Here is an 18,561-nt window from a genome sequence, read left to right as displayed (position 1 = left end):
CAGTGGACATAAAACTAGCAGACAAAAAAATAATGTCTACCCACATAACAATTTCATGAATATACACATAAATCAATGAAGATTTTTTTTTATGCCTGAAATTAGAATATAATTCAAGTGGTCCCAAGGAAATAGTCACCAATTAAATCAAAATCCACACGTAAAAATACTAGGTAATTCTGAGGTGATCAATCAGTGAGACAAAAATGAATATCACAATCTAAGACAAAAAAAAAACATTCCTTTAAAACTTTTGGCACTTGGTGGGAAATACGAGAGTTCTTATCTCGGCCATAAAAAAATAATGTACTGTACACAAAATTAACCATAGGAATGGCACTTGTGGGCGTTTGAGCTATATAAATCATGACAACCGCAAACTCTCACCACACTGTACAAACATTCTTCCCAGTTCAAATGATAAAAAAGTGCCGACTACACTGAAATTTTTGATGCAATAATTGCACCATAATACTTCACCTTAGAATAGGAATCAAAAGGCATATAATCTTCTTGAGCTTTTTTTTCTTCACACCATGAGCTATCACTTAGCATCGTCACCCACGGCAGCAAAAGGACTAACCAATTCAGCACGAATTTTTCTCATTGAGTATGAGTAGTAAATCATTACATCCACTACACTGAACATGGTAATGTCTTGTCGGGGAGACGTTCTGGTGGCACAATTGTGTCCGGGAAGAAACCAAAGAATGGAAATGGTATTGGTTCCATGTTTCTTGTAGCTTCGGACAGCAGCTGGAAGTTTCTGCAATGTTAAAAAATTGGAACGCGGAATAAGAAAAATGTCCACATAAAGCGGATATAAAACTATACAACAAGTTAACAGCATGTTTAAAAAATAACTTCCCTGTTTTCTCTTCTTTTGAAAGAAATGTTAACACAGTGCGGACGTAGTATATTCGTGTTTCGCGTGCCATCTGTTACGGACACAGCGTGTGGAAATCACGAGATAAGTCGTGTTTTCCACACGCTGCGTTTATATGCCACATGCAATGATAAATTGTAATGACAATGTTTGTAAAAATTAATTATTCATATTATGACATTAGGTTTTATCTTAAAACTCTAAAAATTTGAAAGAGACATTGTAAAAAGTTATTCAGATGTAAACCAAATTAAAGTTGCATGCAAAAAAACAGCCTGCCATGAATAATATGCGGCCACTGGGGTAAGTTCGAAAAAAAAAATATCCGGTCCTTGATGTGTTAAATAAATGTTGCCGCATAAAGCTTACTATTCTATTTACATTGGTGTACCTGTGAGTACCTTGATGATGAGAAATAATTACAGTGCAAAAATGACCAATTGCATTCATAAACCCATATAATAAGACCCTTCGTCAGGGCTGATGGAAAACCAATAAGGCTTTATCAACAATTCAGAGAAAAAAAATTCATTTTGAATGAATTTTTTTTCTCTCACAACCTCACAAAACTATTACAAATGTAATACTGCTTTCAATTCTTTCGGTATAGTCCACAAATTTCCACAGATTGGCAAAACACTTGACACTTGATCGGTAGCGTAATTGGCTAAAGCACTTGACCAGAAATCGGGGGATCCAGGTTCGAATCCCGGTCAAAGCAAATGACTTTTTCACGGTGGAATTTTTGGACACTTAATCCAATGGCCCAGGAGTATTCTTTATAAACTTACATTAACATAAACCCGAACTAAAACCCCAAACTTAATCAGGATTGCATCAAAGGAGTAGTCCTTGGCATTCACAACCACCGCAGTTTCCCTAATGCCACCTTCACTTCTGCTCTCCTCCGAATCTCCAGCAGTGGCTTGGTTTTGGGCAGCAAGGGCCGACATTCCATTCCTCTTCTCTTGCTCAACTTGAAGCCGAATCCACAGACGAAAGAACAGTTCGTTACTGGCCTCTGATGCTCTCTTGGCACCATGATTTTGAGCATTACAGTTGTTAGCTATCCTGAAAAGGATTGAGCACTTAAAATAAATAAAGTAGGCAATGCAAAACAAAATTTGCTCATCGAACCTCATATCTTGCCATGCAATGAAGATATTCTAATGCTGATTATCTAGAGGTGCAGAGGATGCCATATTTTTAATAAAAAAGAATTATACTAACACGTAGACTCACTCATAGAAATTAAAGTACGTAACAATTCTCTGTACTGAGACCTCAGAGAAGCGAGAGCCAGAGGATTTGACATAAATAAATACAAATTATGGGTTTCATTAACAAAAAAAAAATGAAATTGAAATGAGAGGCAACTTTTTCTTTAATACTTACCTAATTTTATTGACAAAGATAGTCCGAGGATTGTCAGGGGGCTCGTCATACATGGTCGCACAATAGCAAGTGACAAAATAAATATATTGAATGAACCAATAATGAAAAATGTTTGTGATTTAGCACCAATTTGCAAAGACATAATGATACCATGCATTTGATAACTTTTACATTTAAAAATCTAAAGAGAGGACAAATTTACTGTTCCCTCAATCAACCAATATACCTTATTTTTAACTTTTGCCACCCCATTAAGATATTTTAAGGAATCAGGGGTGCTGACTTATAAAAAATATTGGGGGGGGGCTAGGGGTCTGGAGGTCTTGCCCCAGGAAATTTTATACATAGTGAGTTTTTAAGATTTTTTTAAGCATATATATATATATAGAAAAGTCGTACGATCAACATTAGAACCCGGAAAACTCGACACTGAGGGGGAGAGGTGGGGGGGGGGGAAGGGGGAGAAATCGGCGAACCTGATGCATCCTTTCCTCCCCACTCATAACGAACTTTTGAGGGGGCTGTGGTCCCCTCATGCCCCATAGAGTCGGCACCATTGTAAGCAATGCTTTATTTTATTTAAAATTGTGAGAGAATGCTGAATGAGAATGATATTTTTTCATTTTAACTATGTTAATTTTTCCCTTCCAACAACTGAATTCTTTTAATACATTTCTATGCCTAGTCTAAGTGAATACATGACACCATTTTATTTACTACTTAAGCAACACACTTCTAATTATACATTCTATTTCAAAATTTAAATTTTCAGCAGCAAGCTTATATGATCCTTATCAAATATCTTTGCGACTGGCCACTCATGCAAGCTTGGAATGTTTTGCGCAGGGGTGCGGCAGAAGGTGGGACCTGCATCACTAGAATGTGGGATGGGGAGAGAAAGAAGTTGGAGTTGCCAAGTCTCGTCAAAAGACTTTGTCATTGCATGGAAACAAAAGACTGTGTCAAAAACCCTTTATTCACCAGACATGTGGATACCATGTGGCTCATCAGGAAGGGTAGGAAGCCAGGTAAACCCCTTATTTGAAGGGATTAACCACTTCGTATCCCTTTTATTTCCTGCTTGGATTCCTAATTTTGACCATTTCCAAGGGCCATTGGAAAGCATTCACCATGGCACAACAAACGAACAAAGGGAACAGACATTTGGCATCACAGCTGACTTACTCATAAAGAATACATCACGGAGGTCTGAAAATGACTGAATATCCCCTGGAGGCTAGTCTCCGCCTATACCAATTTGTTTGGTTTTCAGGAAGTCACGCACCCAGTGACAGCATAGGGGTGGGCCCTGGATAACCCAATTTTTTTTGGCTCACCGAGATAAGACAGACAAATTTTAGAATCGAAGCCCAAAGTTGAACTATATTTTATAAAATTAAAATGAAGTATATACATTTATAGGCATATGGAAAACCACTCTGTTACTTTGCTAATCAATTTTGTATTGTCCATACTGATTAATTTATATTACTCAGTTTTTCGTTTTCTTCTCAGTGGAATCAATTTTGCTGTTTTTCATGAGAATATAAATTGAATGCAATCTCGAAAATGCTTAAAAGCCTGTGGCATAATTTTTTTGTTGTTGCATGGCATGTCCAGAAAGGGGTGCCATTCGTTTAAGTTCAATAAATAAATGTTTAAAACTATATTTTTTCTTTTGTATTAATCCATGTTAACACCTCTTGGTCCGGCACCCTTTAAACTAGACTAGCCATGGGGCCGGTCATATTATATGCCATAGGCCTCAATATATGTTCAAACTATTATAACGTCGATAAAAAAGACGTCAATAAGAAAAACTTTCACAAAAACAAACAGTAAAGCTACCTGAAGACGCACAAACCAGAACTAGGTCGAAATAGTTCCAAATAAATCCGTAGAGGTCAGCAGGAGACTGCACTGCATGAAAACGTAAAAACGCGTGATCGGCACATAAGCGATGGCGGCGGAAACACGTAAAAACACGTGTGCGGACCATAATGTGTTAATACAAGGTTAGACCCAACTACTTTATCATCCAGCCCACCCTTGACCTACCCATATAACACACGCTAGAGCCTCAGCTAAAAAAGCTCCCTGCCCTCAAAAAACTTGGGCCTGCCTCCAAGTCGCAAAGATACCGTTTTTGTCTGGATATAGTCCCCCCTTTTATTCCAAAATGCCTATGGTAAAAGTAAAGGGGGGGAATATATTCAAACCCATTTTCTTAAGTTTTTCCCAAAACTCAAGCGTCCAAATTAGGGGGGGGACTATATTCAGAGGGGGACTATATTCGAAGAAATACGGTACTTGAAATAAATTCTAGACCATCAAGAAAACAATGCTCTTACTTTTGTATGCTGAGTGGATCACATGTTGGAGCTGGGGCATAGCCTAATGATGCAGCCAGCAGGCGATGGACCATGATATCAGCATAACGTCGTATGGGAGAGGTGAAATGTGTGTAAAGGGGAACGTTCAAGGCATAGTGCCGTGTGTAGACTTCATCCGAATCCTCCTCTTCTTCCCTACAATCCAACTTCCAAGTCATGTTCTTGTTTGCTGTCTTCTCGATGCCAGCACCTAAACAGTAATAATCTGCACGCTGTTTTCAGAAGAGAAAAAGCATATCACAAAAAGAGAATACAACTACTACATATAACAGATGCATCATTTTGTATGTCTTAATTATTAAATACCAGATGACCCTCAAATAATCAGGGTTCATAAAACATCCCATTATCAATATCACTAACTAATATCCGATTTCCGGTTCAAATTGTTTAATTTCCAGGATTTTATATGGTAAAGCAGTTATTCACAGGGATTTTACAGAAAAATACAGCAAGGTACATACTGTATTTAACAGCACGTAAGATTCACCCTCATTTCAGTAAAGCACTCACATGAAAATAAGTCCACACGACACCCCAAAAATTTAAGTTAGCTCCTTGTAGTTCTTTTGCTTCAGGAAAGCCAAATAGGTGGTACGATCATTAGTGCAAATGGCAAAAAAATATTACGCTGTTTTTTTTATAATAAGCAATAATAAATTACAATCAAGCTCATTCGATATCTCGCTCTGAACTCCTTCAATATTGCAGAACCAAGCAAAACGATAATAATATAAAATATAGTAAATAATGTCACATGAGAGCAATGACCATAATAATTACAATAACAAATAAAACATTCTTAAATTGAATAATAAATATATATTAGTAAGAATGATTGGAATAAATATAATGAAGTCAGTATTGAATATTAACCCATGGAGTTTGAACCTTTGCATGTTAGATGAAGGTATTTTTTGGAATATTATTTTGGAAAAAAAGGTGCATCTTATATGCTGTCAAATATGATAAATTGCATCAAGTCAAGCAGAGGTAGCAGTAGTAGAAATAAGTAGAGCTAGGTCCATGTTATCCATTGCCACCTGGCCATAACCTAGGGATGATATACACTTACAGGTATAGTTGGAGGAATATTTTCTAGTTCTGAACAGCAGACGAACAACAAATCAGCATATGCTGTCCTTCAAAAATATGATGTAGACTATACATGGAAATACGAAAATTTCCATATTTTGATACAAAACAACACGTGAGTATGACAAAAATAGTCCCTCCATATCAGGCGTGCAGCTAGGAATTAAGGCAAGGGGGGGTTTCAGGTGCAACAAATACTGGGGGGTATGGAATACCCGCCAGGGTAAGCGGGAGGTGCGGGTACCCTCCCCCATGAAAAAATTAAGCTAAATGGTTCAAAATGGTGAGTTTTAACAGCTTTCTGAGGGGTATTTTATTAATCCATACACTATTATTAGAGATACGTGAAAATAGCACTTTCATTTTAATTTTATAGCATTTTCATTACAGTCTATAGCATTTTGTAGATCTATTTTTTCTTTATTTTCATAATGCAGCACTGGCAGTTGACGAGAAAGTGTGATGAAACACAGTTATTTGACCAAAATACGGAATAGTTTAAGTAATTATAAAGTATAACAATACTTAGGAATAAGACATTAAGTAGTAAAGTAATAAATTAAATCGATATTAGTAGCCTGAATATCATTTACACTAGCCGAACATCAACGTTGAACAAGTTTCAAAACTCTCTTCCTTCAACTGGTTGCGTCTGTCAGTAGGGTGGTCCTTATTTTTCGATTTTTCGAATTTCTTTCGGGACACCCCCTCATTTTATGCCAAATGGTGTAAAAACATATCCTGTAAAATATTATTGCAATTGGAATACGGGAAAACGTGCTGCATCGCACTCAAAGTTGAGAAAATTTGGTATTTTTGGGAACCACTAATCACAATTGGAAAATATTTTAGAAGCAGCATTCCAAATGTCTAGTGTATCATTAGTTACCATAGAAAATCAGTTGAAAAATACCATCGCCTTCTTATCGCCATTCATATCCGAAAATTAGCCGAAAATACCAAATTTTCTCATCTTTGAGTGCAATGCGGCACATTTTCCCCTATTCCAATTGCAATAATATTTTACAGGATATGTTTTTACACCATTTGGCATAAAATGAGGGGGTATCCCGAAAGAAATTCGAAAAATCAAAAAATAAGGACCACCCTAGTCTGTCAGTCACAACTAGATTACACTGGCTGAAAAACCTTTCTGCATCCACAAAGCTAACTGGTGTTCAGATTGTGTGGAATGCAGCAATATCAAACTCTGTTTTTTCCATGCAGGTGGCAAGAAATATTTGGTTAACATCGCAGAATCTACCAGGGTTCTCTCTTCACCTCTCTAGCAGCTGCTGATGAAAATACACGTAACCATCCACAAAGCAGTGAGGCCCAACATCCAGTGGCGCAGCAAGGGGTGGGCTTGGCAATAAAATTTGCCAATTTTGCCATCGAAAAGACAAACTTGCAGTTTAAATATCAAAAAAGTCCAGTATGTTGCATTTAATCACGTGTATCGCATATCCGATTTTCACGTATCACTTACTGTTATACAAGTAAAATTTATCCAATTAAGTAAAATGGATTAAATTTTAAAAATTCTCTGAGCTCTGGGGGGGGGGGGGGAGGGGAGGGATTTATTCCCCAACATCCCCCCTCACTGCACCACTACTCTGTGTTATAAGGGCTGTCATGGGGTTCCTCATATAAATATACATAGCGGCACAATACCGAGTGACACTATAAATATATTTAAATGAACAAAATATTTTTAAATATCAAACAATTATTGTGATCTAGCAAAAATTCGCAAAACAAGCTATAAAGGCATAGTGGTACTATGCACAAACACTATAACAGTATTCACCCTGTGCATGTTATTAACAGAAAATTTATGTGTGTAATTATTTTTACCATCACCATCTATAAAGGTGAAACTTCCTGAAGCAGGGGACTCAAAAGAGGGGGCTGCAGTCTTCCTGTAGAAGCTTGGTTAATACTGCTGAATCATTTTATATTATACAGTGAGTCCTCGTTTAACGTCACTTACCGTTCCTGAAAAATGTGACGATAAACGAAATGACGTTAATCGAAGCATAATATCCCATAAGAAACAATGTAAAAAGTGAATATCGGCTCCTAGACCTCACAATTCCTACGCAAAAAAAATGTAAGCGTATCATATGTGGGGCATTTTTTACAGCGGGAATGCCAAACTATCGCATAAATACGAGTTCCTGTCTTCATCGACGACAATAGCAGCAGTGACATAAATCCTTCTCCATTTTTGTATCTTCCTGCATTTGCTTTTCGGCTTCGCTATGGTGGTCGCCCGGGCGAGCGTCGCCTGGGCATCATCATCGCTGAAACATCGTCGTAGTTACAGGAACCAAAATTATTGTCAACTCGGCAAAAAAAGTGACGACAAAAACTATGAGTTCTACACGGAAAAATTCCTTGAAATCACTTTTTAGGTTCCTGAAAACCATTATGTCAAGTAAAACCTTGCGCACCTACCTAAGAATTCATTTTGCAGAAATTTTTGCTAAAACTGTAATCGCAATAAAGAATAAACACACCATTTTACACTTTGCTTAGACTGACTGCATTACCGCCCACAAAACGAACAACCTGCAACACCCGCCGCTTCGCCTTTTTTTTCGCTGGAAATTTAAAAGACTTAACGTTATCGCGAAGCGAAGGTGCGATAAACGAATGACGGTCTCAAAATTTTTGTTACGTTATCGCGAAATGACGTTAAACGGGGTGACGTAGAACGAGGACTCACTGTATTGCATTATATTATAATATTAATTTTATGAAATTTATTTTATTAATTTATATTATATTAATCAGTTAATGAATGCCTACCAAGTGATAAAAGTATTAAGTATAATGCAATTATTTTTTATTACATGCATGTGTATTAGCATTGCTGCATCGAATATCATGTATGTATGATGTAAAATGATCCTTGTGAAATGATCTAATAAATAACTTTATTATTATTATTATTATTTAAAAAAAGGAATATGCATACTTACCACCATTGGTTTGGCACATAAATGGTTTAAAACCAAATCACGAGCTTTCGCTAAGTCCTCTTCGTTTTGAGGCATACTTGTGGGTGCTGGCACAAAGTTTTTCGAAAAGGAGTCTGAGCTCTTCCTTCTGGATTTCACAACCTTCTCTCTTCTACGAGATGGGGTTTTATCTTTTGGGAAACGAACTTCAACTGATGTCTCATGCATGTAAGACTGGGAGTCATAGCATACATTGTCAACCACTTCAAAATCACATTCCCTCACAAACTGTTGAGCAGTATCGTCACTATTTACATCCGTCTCAAGATTTAAATTGTCCACTCTTTTCTTCAGTCCCTCAACTTCTGGATTTGCGGACAGAATGCAGGGGACTTTGTCAGAAGTGCTTGGCAGTGGGGAAGCATCAATACCCAGATTCTCAATTTCCACCATTTTTCCGGTTGAATCTCCTTCCTGAAATCACCACAAGTAAAAGGTTGAATACTCATTAACCCTTTCGCGCCGAATTCCGCACCTGTGCGGCGAGGATTTTTTTTCCTCAACTACGAATGCCACACCAGTGCGTCCTGAATGTTCTTACTCTAACCAACGAATGCCGCGCCTGGGTCGAAAAAAGTGACCGTGGCAGTCACATTAGACCCACGGACGCGGTCGCCCCTTGTGATCCGCCTTAGCGCGAGCCCAGTCCCTTCTTCGGCCGCTCAGGTCGACACTTTCCTATCCTCTCCACGCGGTCAACTACTGTTATTTGCAGTGTGTTTTCCAAAAAAATATTTGTTGCTTACTTTTGAAATCCAATGCTAGAAATGAATTCATCTTTTTTTGCTGACCACATAGAAATTTCAAACGAAATTCTAACGTTAATATCAACAGAGTTATAGAACAACTAGTAAATATACTAAATCCATCAATATAAATGTTAGAACTTCGTTTAAAATTTCTGCACGCTCAGAAAAAAACACGAAATTCATTTTGAATTTAAAAAAATCGATACGAACAACAAATATTTGCATATATTCTGCGTTAATATTTTAGCTAGTTGACCGCGGACTCGTGCTAGGAAGGGGCTTTTAATCCCTCTGGGGTCTGGGACAGAGGCCGAGGAAAGGGATCGGCGCCCCACCAAGTTGGGTCCAAAAATGTTTCGGGAGGGACCCACTGCCTTTAGTCGACGTGGAAAGGCTTCGTAAAGAGGAGTAAAGAAAACTTTCAAGAGACTCGTATTGAGGAAGAATTTCCTTCAACGAAGATCCGGTGCGAAAGGGTTAATTATAGATGAAAAAAATTAAAAATTCATTTAACATCTGTAATTCGATAAAAAATTATGAATTTATCAAATCCAAAGAGAAAAAAATACACAATCATGTTTGATTACAAACATTCTAGACAATAGGGTGATTTCCTATTATTTTTTTATTGCCCAAATCGAAAGAGCATGTATTTCACGCTATTAGATTTTTAAATGACGATATCTATTTTTTGCAATTAAATGAAAAATGAATATTTTCAAGCTCGTGAAAACGTGACTGCTAAGTATAAATGCTGGGAAAAACCCATGTGATTTGACACTTGTTATTTGATTAGCATTTGTGAATGTATAGAATACAAATAGAAAAAAAAATAATCAGTACAAAATTTACAAATATTTAAAAAGATTATTTTTAGACTAAGATCCACTTGGCAAATAGGATAAAGGCTGTCTTCAAAACTTGTGGCCATTCACATTAGAGGCTTGGCTAAGCATGGGACACACAGAAAAAATCATCCTCCATTAATCAAGTTCCGTCTGTACTTCATATTCACAGTATGTACTGATGCAATTTAAAAATTTAAATCTCCCAACATTAACACATTGCATGCCATGGATGTAATACTACCTCCTATTATCTTTCTGAAGATTGCCAAGGACATAATATTACATTAAAAACAACATTTTTTACTATAGTTTTATCTTTTTTCATTTTTCAAAAAACAGTTGGTTTTCAATGTTACATTTCATAAAAAGTCAACAAAAATTTTTATTCCACTCCTTCACAAATAATAGCAAAGTTCATATTCTTTAAAACTCTTTGCAACAAATATGGATTTACTGCTAACGCCTTAAAAAGTGCATAAATATAGTCAAAATGGCCGCATTTTTCAGAAGGGCTTTTAAATCAGCGACTGGCATTCAAAGCATTAACAAACGCACACAATGAGCACACTAACCCACCTCGACATTTTCCTTGCGGATACCCATTTGCTGAGCTTCTAACGGCTTCAAACTCTCCGCAGACTTGCCATCTTCACCATCTCCGCCATACTGACATAGAGCAAAGTTGCCCTCATCGCGATTCTGAGCAGAAACACCGTCAGATTTTTCCTCGTTCTCAAGACAACCCAAGCCATACTGTTGAAGGGATGCATGTAATGCACCAGCACTCGATGTTGAAATGTGTATGCCATAGTGAGTCAGCTCTTGAGCGAGGTTGTTCAGCATTTTCATTTTAGGGCGACGGTGACGTCGTAGGAAGGCGTGCTTTGGGAAAGTGGAGAACAGTCTTTGTGCAGTTAAGATGTTGGCCAGCAACATGAGTTCCTCGATCAACCTGTAATTAGATGAATACAAGTATACATCTATTGACCCCAGGACCAGGGCGTACCCAGGATTATAAGTAGTGGGGGGGGGGGGGGCAAGCCAAGGGCCTTGGCACTGGCCTAGGGGAGGGGGGCAAGCCAAGTTGTGAGATTTTCGCATGGAAAAGGTGAATGAAACCAACATTTTAAGAAAATTATAGCAACGCTTTATTAGTTAATAAGATTATTTCCTTGAAAAAATAGTTATATTTTAGTTACATATCTTATACTAGTACATAAATATCATTTTTCGTAGGTTTAAATAAAATTTGTTGAATACTTTCATTTCAATTCAGGACTTATTTTGCTTAACACTAGAAATTCAAACTTGATATCCCTCCTAGAACTACCGAATGGAATCTTACTGACTCTTACCTTATCATTATATGTTTTTGCTGATTATTTCGGCTTTTATTGATAAATTACTTAAGGCAATCATTTTTGTTTGATATGCGAAATTCGAAAGTATATCAGGCGATCGCGTATATAGCGAGGAGTCAAAAAGACTCCATCGGTAGTTCTAGTGTTAAAGACTTTTGCGATTTTTGCTTCCAGGGGGGGCAGCTGCCCCCCCCTTCCCCTCACTGAGTACACTCATGCCCCAGGAACCAAGGATCCTAGGAGCAAAAAGGAAGTTATGACAAAGTAGTTTTCAAAATAAATAAAGTTAACCCATTCGCATCCATCCCCTGGGATTTAAATCGACCCCAAACACTGCTGCCTTTTAAAGAATTTGAACACCTTTCAGGGTTCCCACTCTAACTAAATTATAAAATTCACGGTTTTTTCCAGGTTTTCACGGTCTAAATATCGTCAAATTCACAGTCTGTTGATGAGCCATTTTAGGCAGAAATATTGATGACGTAACAATCACCGCCTGCACGTTAACTAAAAATTTAACAACAGCAACAGGCGCCGTGAATTAAAACGCAGCAATGAAAGTGCTATTTCTCATGACGTCACCTATCGATATCAAAATTTAGGTGAAGCTTAAGGTTGTGAGTGGCAAAATGGAGGGAACAATGAGGTAGGGAAGTAAAGAAATGTCTGATTTTTCGCAAGAGTTAATGAACACTTTGTTCACCAGTCTTCCAATCACAGGCTTAAGATCAATGTTCGTACGCAGGTTTCCGCGGTGATTACTTGAGTTCAGCATTCTTTCGGGCTGCATCCGCGTCCGTTGTCGAAGAACCACAACAGTTTCGCCAGCTCTCCTGCCAGCGTCCTCAGGTGAAGGATGAAGTGAAGCTTTTAGTCCTCTCTTATATAGGCAATTTTTTGGCGCCAATTCGGTGGATTTCTTTCGACCAATCAGGGAACGTCCTCGTATTTGCGTCGAATATACCTTTTCCACGCGCTGTGCAAAGGATAGCCATCCTCCCTGTTAAAGTTCGCTGGTCTTTTGACTATCTCAATGGCCTCTCTTATTATTCTCGGGAAGTACTTGTCTTCTCTCGCAATTATTTTGGCGTCGTCAAATAAAATTGAATGTCCGGATTCACTCCAGGCGTGAAGAAGCCACCGGAAGATGCCACCAGGCCGGATCCGAAGGCTTATGTCACCATCCCCTTCATCGCAGGGACGTCTGAGAAAATCGCGAGAGTATTGAGGAAGCATGATGTAGTGACCAGGTTCAACTGCGTCACTAAGATAGCTGACATCCTACCCGGGCCCAAGGACAGAATTTCACCACTACTCTCCGAAGGCGTGTACCAAGTGCCATGCTCTTGCGGTAAATGGTACATTGGTGAAACATGCAGAGCGCTGAACACCCGTATGAGCGAACACCGAAGAGCGACCAAAAACAAACAGTTCAAAGCCTCTGCCATCGCGGAGCACGCCTGGAGTGAATCCGGACATTCAATTTTATTTGACGACGCCAAAATAATTGCGAGAGAAGACAAGTACTTCCCGAGAATAATAAGAGAGGCCATTGAGATAGTCAAAAGACCAGCGAACTTTAACAGGGAGGATGGCTATCCTTTGCACAGCGCGTGGAAAAGGTATATTCGACGCAAATACGAGGACGTTCCCTGATTGGTCGAAAGAAATCCACCGAATTGGCGCCAAAAAATTGCCTATATAAGAGAGGACTAAAAGCTTCACTTCATCCTTCACCTGAGGACGCTGGCAGGAGAGCTGGCGAAACTGTTGTGGTTCTTCGACAACGGACGCGGATGCAGCCCGAAAGAATGCTGAACTTAAGATCAATGTGTCGTCATGGCACAAGGACCAATAATTGCACTTCGAATATACGTGTGGAGATAAATGTGTGGACAGTGTCTGTATGTGGCTCGGCCTTGAAACATGATTGAAATATCTTTTTTCTTTTGATCTGTCAATTTTAGTTCTTTTTCTATAAGTTTGACCTGAAGTCAACTCTTCTATCTACGGAGATGAAATTCAAAATCTATAAGACACTTATCAGACTGGTCATGACATATGGAGCAGAAACGTGGAGCATCTCCGCTGGAAACGAGCAAGCTCTGCGGATATTTGAACGGAAGGTTTCGCGATATATGGTCCCGTGACAGATGGGGTAACTTGGAGGATGAGAACAAACAAGGAAATAGAAAATATTATCCGAGGCGAAGACATAGTGAGGTTTGTGAAGACCCAACGGCTAGCTTGGCTAGGTCATGTAAAAAGAATGAGTGAAGAAAGGATGCCTAAGAAGATTCTACATGGAAATATGGATGGAAAGAGAAAAAGAGGAAGACCGAGGAAAAGATGGATGCAGGATGTGGAAGAAGACATAAAGGCTATGAGGATTGTCAGATGGTGGGAGAAAGTGCAGAACAGGAGAGAATGGACAGGCGTCTTGAGGGAGGCCAAAGCCCATACCGGGCTGTAGTGCCAAGAAAGTAAGTAAGTAAGTTCTATAAGTTTGAGGGATTGTTAAGGTTTTATGATGAAATTCACGGCTATTTCCAGGTTTTTTCACAGTAGACGAAATTCACGGCATTAAGGTTTTCATGGTTGAGTGGGAACCCTGCCTTTATACAGTCCGGCCGCCGAGAGTTGTCCGTTGACAGCTAGAAGGGGTAAGGGGCAAGGTTGCCAGGTAAGAAAGGGAAACTCCCACATCACATGCAAACAAAAGGGTTCGCATGATAAGCATGTAAAAAACGAATTTTTTAACATGCTTATAATAGGGTTAAATGACGGTGCCTCGGCTATCTCTCGTAATGGCGGGGGTCTCGCAATAGCCTGTACTCGCTTTAACGAGGTTCCACTGTATACTGTATATAAATGTAGAATGAAATATGCAAAGGATGTAGTACATGTCCACTTTAGTCTTCTGCTCACCTTTACAACTTGTTTGAGTGAACATTAAAGTGGGCATACACTACAGCCTTTACATATTTCATTTTGCATCACTATGTTCCACAACATCTCAACTTTCACCATTGATTTCATTACTGTACATACATAATGCATAAAAATGTTTTGTCCTTAAAAAATAGCTATCCAGCTACAAACACATTCAAATCAGAAAAAGGCCATTTGGGCTTCCAGCTAGGTTGTCTCTCTCCATTCTCCAAAGGCTAAAGGAAAAGCCCGGCCTTTTTCCTTTAGCCTTTTTCGAATATACTCGCCGGGAAAGCATCATATCTTACTTCACATTCAAATTAGTCTTACCTATGGCTTTCCTTGTTCTCATAAACAAACACTTCTCGCGGCATACACGTGGCGTGGTCCAGCTTGAAATACAACTTTGGCTGGTTGATTCTGAGAGCTCCTCCATTAAAACCAACACTATCTTCATCTAAATCATCACTATTAAAAGCAAAGCGCCTCTCTCGAAGCACTGCCGAAAATGGTCGAATCATATTCACCGCCCGGCACAGGTCATTGATGTTGTACCCATTGTGGACTGGAGGGAAATCATCTCCAGACCAGTCACCATCAGGGTTGTCCATGAAAGCCTAGAAGTTAAAGCAACAGATTAAAAAAAAAACACACAGACTGAAAGGAAATTGTGCGAACAGTAATGTAGACAGTGGGGGAGGAGGGGTATGGGAGCTTCAGATGGCCAAAAATGTTTTTCCTTGCGGCGACACCGATACATCTGCTTAGGAGCCCACAAACTAAGAGCCAATCATCACACACTCAGTTTTTCATTGTACAACATATACATTTTATAATGCCTATACATATATAGGTATACATTTTATAATTCCTGCCACCAAATCACTTAGGAGAAACAAATCCATAATTCAGTCTCCTTCACGTTCTGACAACTCGTAGTGATTAATACATAAGAAACTTCAGAAAATGAAACAGAGGAATATAAATCACAGAGAGTAATATCACCAGTATCTTTGTGGTTAAGACAAGAGTCAAGTGCATAGTTAGGCTGACTGCCTCACCATCGAGCATGCAGTGAAAGGGTGGTAAAAAATCTCAGCTCGTTAAATGAAAGCTCGTAAAACTTATAAAAAAAAAAAAAAAAAAAATCAGGTAAATTTCAGAGACAAATACCCATGGAGACAAAGCCATTAAAACTATTGCCATTTAAGTTGTAACACAGGATGACTTCAACATCTAGCATTAGATAAACTAATACTTAAACATTAGCTTTGTTAATAAAATGTATTGCTTTCCGAGGCAAACTATTTGACAACAAATTTTGCAGTGCTTCCGAGATGTTCACTTGATAAAAATTAGCAATCTTTCTCAAAACATTAACACACAACATCATATGGCTGAAATGTAATGACTGCCATTGTAAGCTCTTTCAGAAAAGGGCAAATTTGACCTTCTATTTCCCAATGAACTAGTATTTCTTAATTTCAGTCACTAGTGCATAGTTATCACATAATGATGGGACAAAAGCTGTAGTTAATGTATTATAATTTCTTTGACCAAGCAGGCTACTCTGTAGCAAACAATATAAAAAGCAAGACCTAAATAAACTATAGAAAACGGTATGGATGCATATCACCAAGCGAAAATAGTAGAATGCTCCAAAAAACATGTAGGTCACTGGAAAGAGTAGATGAAATTATTCGTGTATTGTTAAAAGCGATGACTTACCTGAGCATGCTCGTATGAAAGCTGTGCACACGAACGTATGATTGAGCGAGAGAATTTATGAGATGTCACAGTCCAGGTATTCATATCCACCTCCATCATCAAAGAGAAGGCCAACTTATCTTCTCCTGGCAGTAGAGAGCAAAGCATACACAAGTCCTTTGGCAGCATGTGGAACACCTCATTAGGAATAAAGAAAAAAGTTATAAATCATAAAATGATGACCTCCTTAAAATAAAAGATTTTGGAATGGCTCTCAATCAAGGAAGGGAAATAAAATTATTAAGGGCCCGGACTTAAATTTGGTTGAATCCCATTTAATACATGGATTTGAGATTATATGAGATCTATGAACTTGAGATGTAACAGAATCAATTGGTTGAACATGTTCTTTTAACGACTCATTCTATGATACATATGATGACTCATACTATGGTTTGTTCCATTGCCACATTAACTACAGTATTGGACTTTAGGACCACTCACCATCCACTAACAGTCTATTTAGAATGCAAAAAAAGGCAGTAAGGATAATCTCATTTTCTCACCCAAGGGATCCCTGCAAGCCTGTAATCTGCAAGGTTGGTACTATGACTCTATGCAACCTGTTCATATATAAATGCCTTTGTAATTTCAAAGAAAATCTGTGCTCCTTGGAAAAAAGGTCTAACTTTCATAATCATTACACAAGAAACAGTGACACCCTATTGCAGATTAAGCTAAAATAGCAATTCATTGAAGATATTAAAAATGTCTTTTAAACAGATTGCCCCCAAAGGCTTAATATGTGAGTGTGCCAAAGTTTAAAAAAGGTATACATAACTGGCTAATAAAAAAAGCCTTTTACTCCATAAATGAGTTTTTCGACTGTGAAATTGTGTTGTCCTTTGTAGATTCATAATCCTGTTGATTTGCCATATGTATTTTATTCATTTACTTGCATAATATCAGCAATATGTAAAAAAAAATTAGAATCACTCAATCTTGTATTCCTACGTATATGACGAAAACTAATGCAAATTCAAATTTGTTTAGTGTCTAATAAAACTAATATTATTATTACAACAAGTGGAAGACAAATTTAACTTTTATGGCATACATAACACCATTCGAAAGCGTCATGCAACAAATCTAGTGGCAACACTTTCACTTCATTGTCGATTTCTTGCAACTATTGAATCTGTCTGATCGCTATCATCGTAAGAATCTTCTTGGTTCATGTCAGCTCCAGAATGACTCACAGACCAGGGGCATTGCACCAGGAACTATGATGCCCTACATCACAATTATAACCACATTAAATCTGCCTCCCAGGAACCGAAAACTGTGGGTCCATGTTTGTATAACAAACTGCCAATGGAGATAAGATCAATTAATGGCATAAACTGTCTCAAATCTAGAGTAAAGCAACTTTTATGCGCAAAAATGTATTACTCTATTGAAGAATATGTAAAGGGTATGTCCAAATGAAAATTTTCCCTATCTGCAGTAGATACCGCATATTGTCATATGAACAAGATAATTTTTACTATTAACTATTCTTGGAACATTTTGTAAATTGGATGACTCGTATATCACGTACCAGTAGCATAACTAGAAATATGCCTTAGGGGGAATTTAGGGGACCTAGGGAGGCAACTCCCCCCCCCCTCCAGACAACTAGGGAAAATTTTTGAAAAATGACATGCCTGGAATTAATAAATTTTACATCATTATGGCACTTAAAATTTAACTTTAAGCAGATGCTGTTATTATATATAAAAACTAGACAATACTTTTAAATATTTTTTAAAATTTCTCTGAGGCTTTGGGAGGGGGATCCATCCCCTTCATCCCCCATAATTACATCATTGCCATGTACAATATGGTCTCCACATAATAAATACAATTATCATTATTATTACTCAAGAAGTTTATAAGAGAGAGGTATCCATCAACAATTAATCAATGTACTCACTTGTTGCACTAGATAAATGCTAGTAGCTCGATTCCTAACAAAGACATCAAGCTCCGAATCCTCTTCTAAAAAGAATGATGGATCTGCTATGTGGACCCCTATCTCCAGGTGGTGGTCATCCACTTTCCTCACAGACAACGCATCATCCAAATCTTTGGCAGTTGCAGGGTCAATTGTGAAGATACACATTTTTCT

General features: G+C 38.1%; 1 protein-coding gene across 1 annotated transcript in view; it reads right to left on the bottom strand.

Annotated features, from left to right (window-relative positions):
* Window positions 1-535: 535 nt before the first annotated feature.
* Window positions 536-18,561, bottom strand: part of LOC124169414 (DIS3-like exonuclease 2) — a 42,847-nt gene continuing 24,821 nt past the window's right edge. The window contains exons 12-19 of the mRNA XM_046548010.1: window positions 18,367-18,559; window positions 16,413-16,589; window positions 15,015-15,301; window positions 10,969-11,344; window positions 8,757-9,209; window positions 4,633-4,886; window positions 1,678-1,957; window positions 536-766 (exon numbers count right to left, since the gene is read on the bottom strand). Of these exons, the coding sequence (XP_046403966.1) occupies window positions 545-766; window positions 1,678-1,957; window positions 4,633-4,886; window positions 8,757-9,209; window positions 10,969-11,344; window positions 15,015-15,301; window positions 16,413-16,589; window positions 18,367-18,559 (2,242 nt within the window). The 3' untranslated portion in view covers window positions 536-544. The remainder of the gene's footprint in view (window positions 767-1,677; window positions 1,958-4,632; window positions 4,887-8,756; window positions 9,210-10,968; window positions 11,345-15,014; window positions 15,302-16,412; window positions 16,590-18,366; window positions 18,560-18,561) is intronic.

The sequence above is a fragment of the Ischnura elegans genome, chromosome 12 (assembly GCF_921293095.1).
Source record: "Ischnura elegans chromosome 12, ioIscEleg1.1, whole genome shotgun sequence".
Taxonomy (NCBI): domain Eukaryota; kingdom Metazoa; phylum Arthropoda; class Insecta; order Odonata; family Coenagrionidae; genus Ischnura; species Ischnura elegans.
This window is presented reverse-complemented; position numbering and strand designations above follow the sequence as displayed.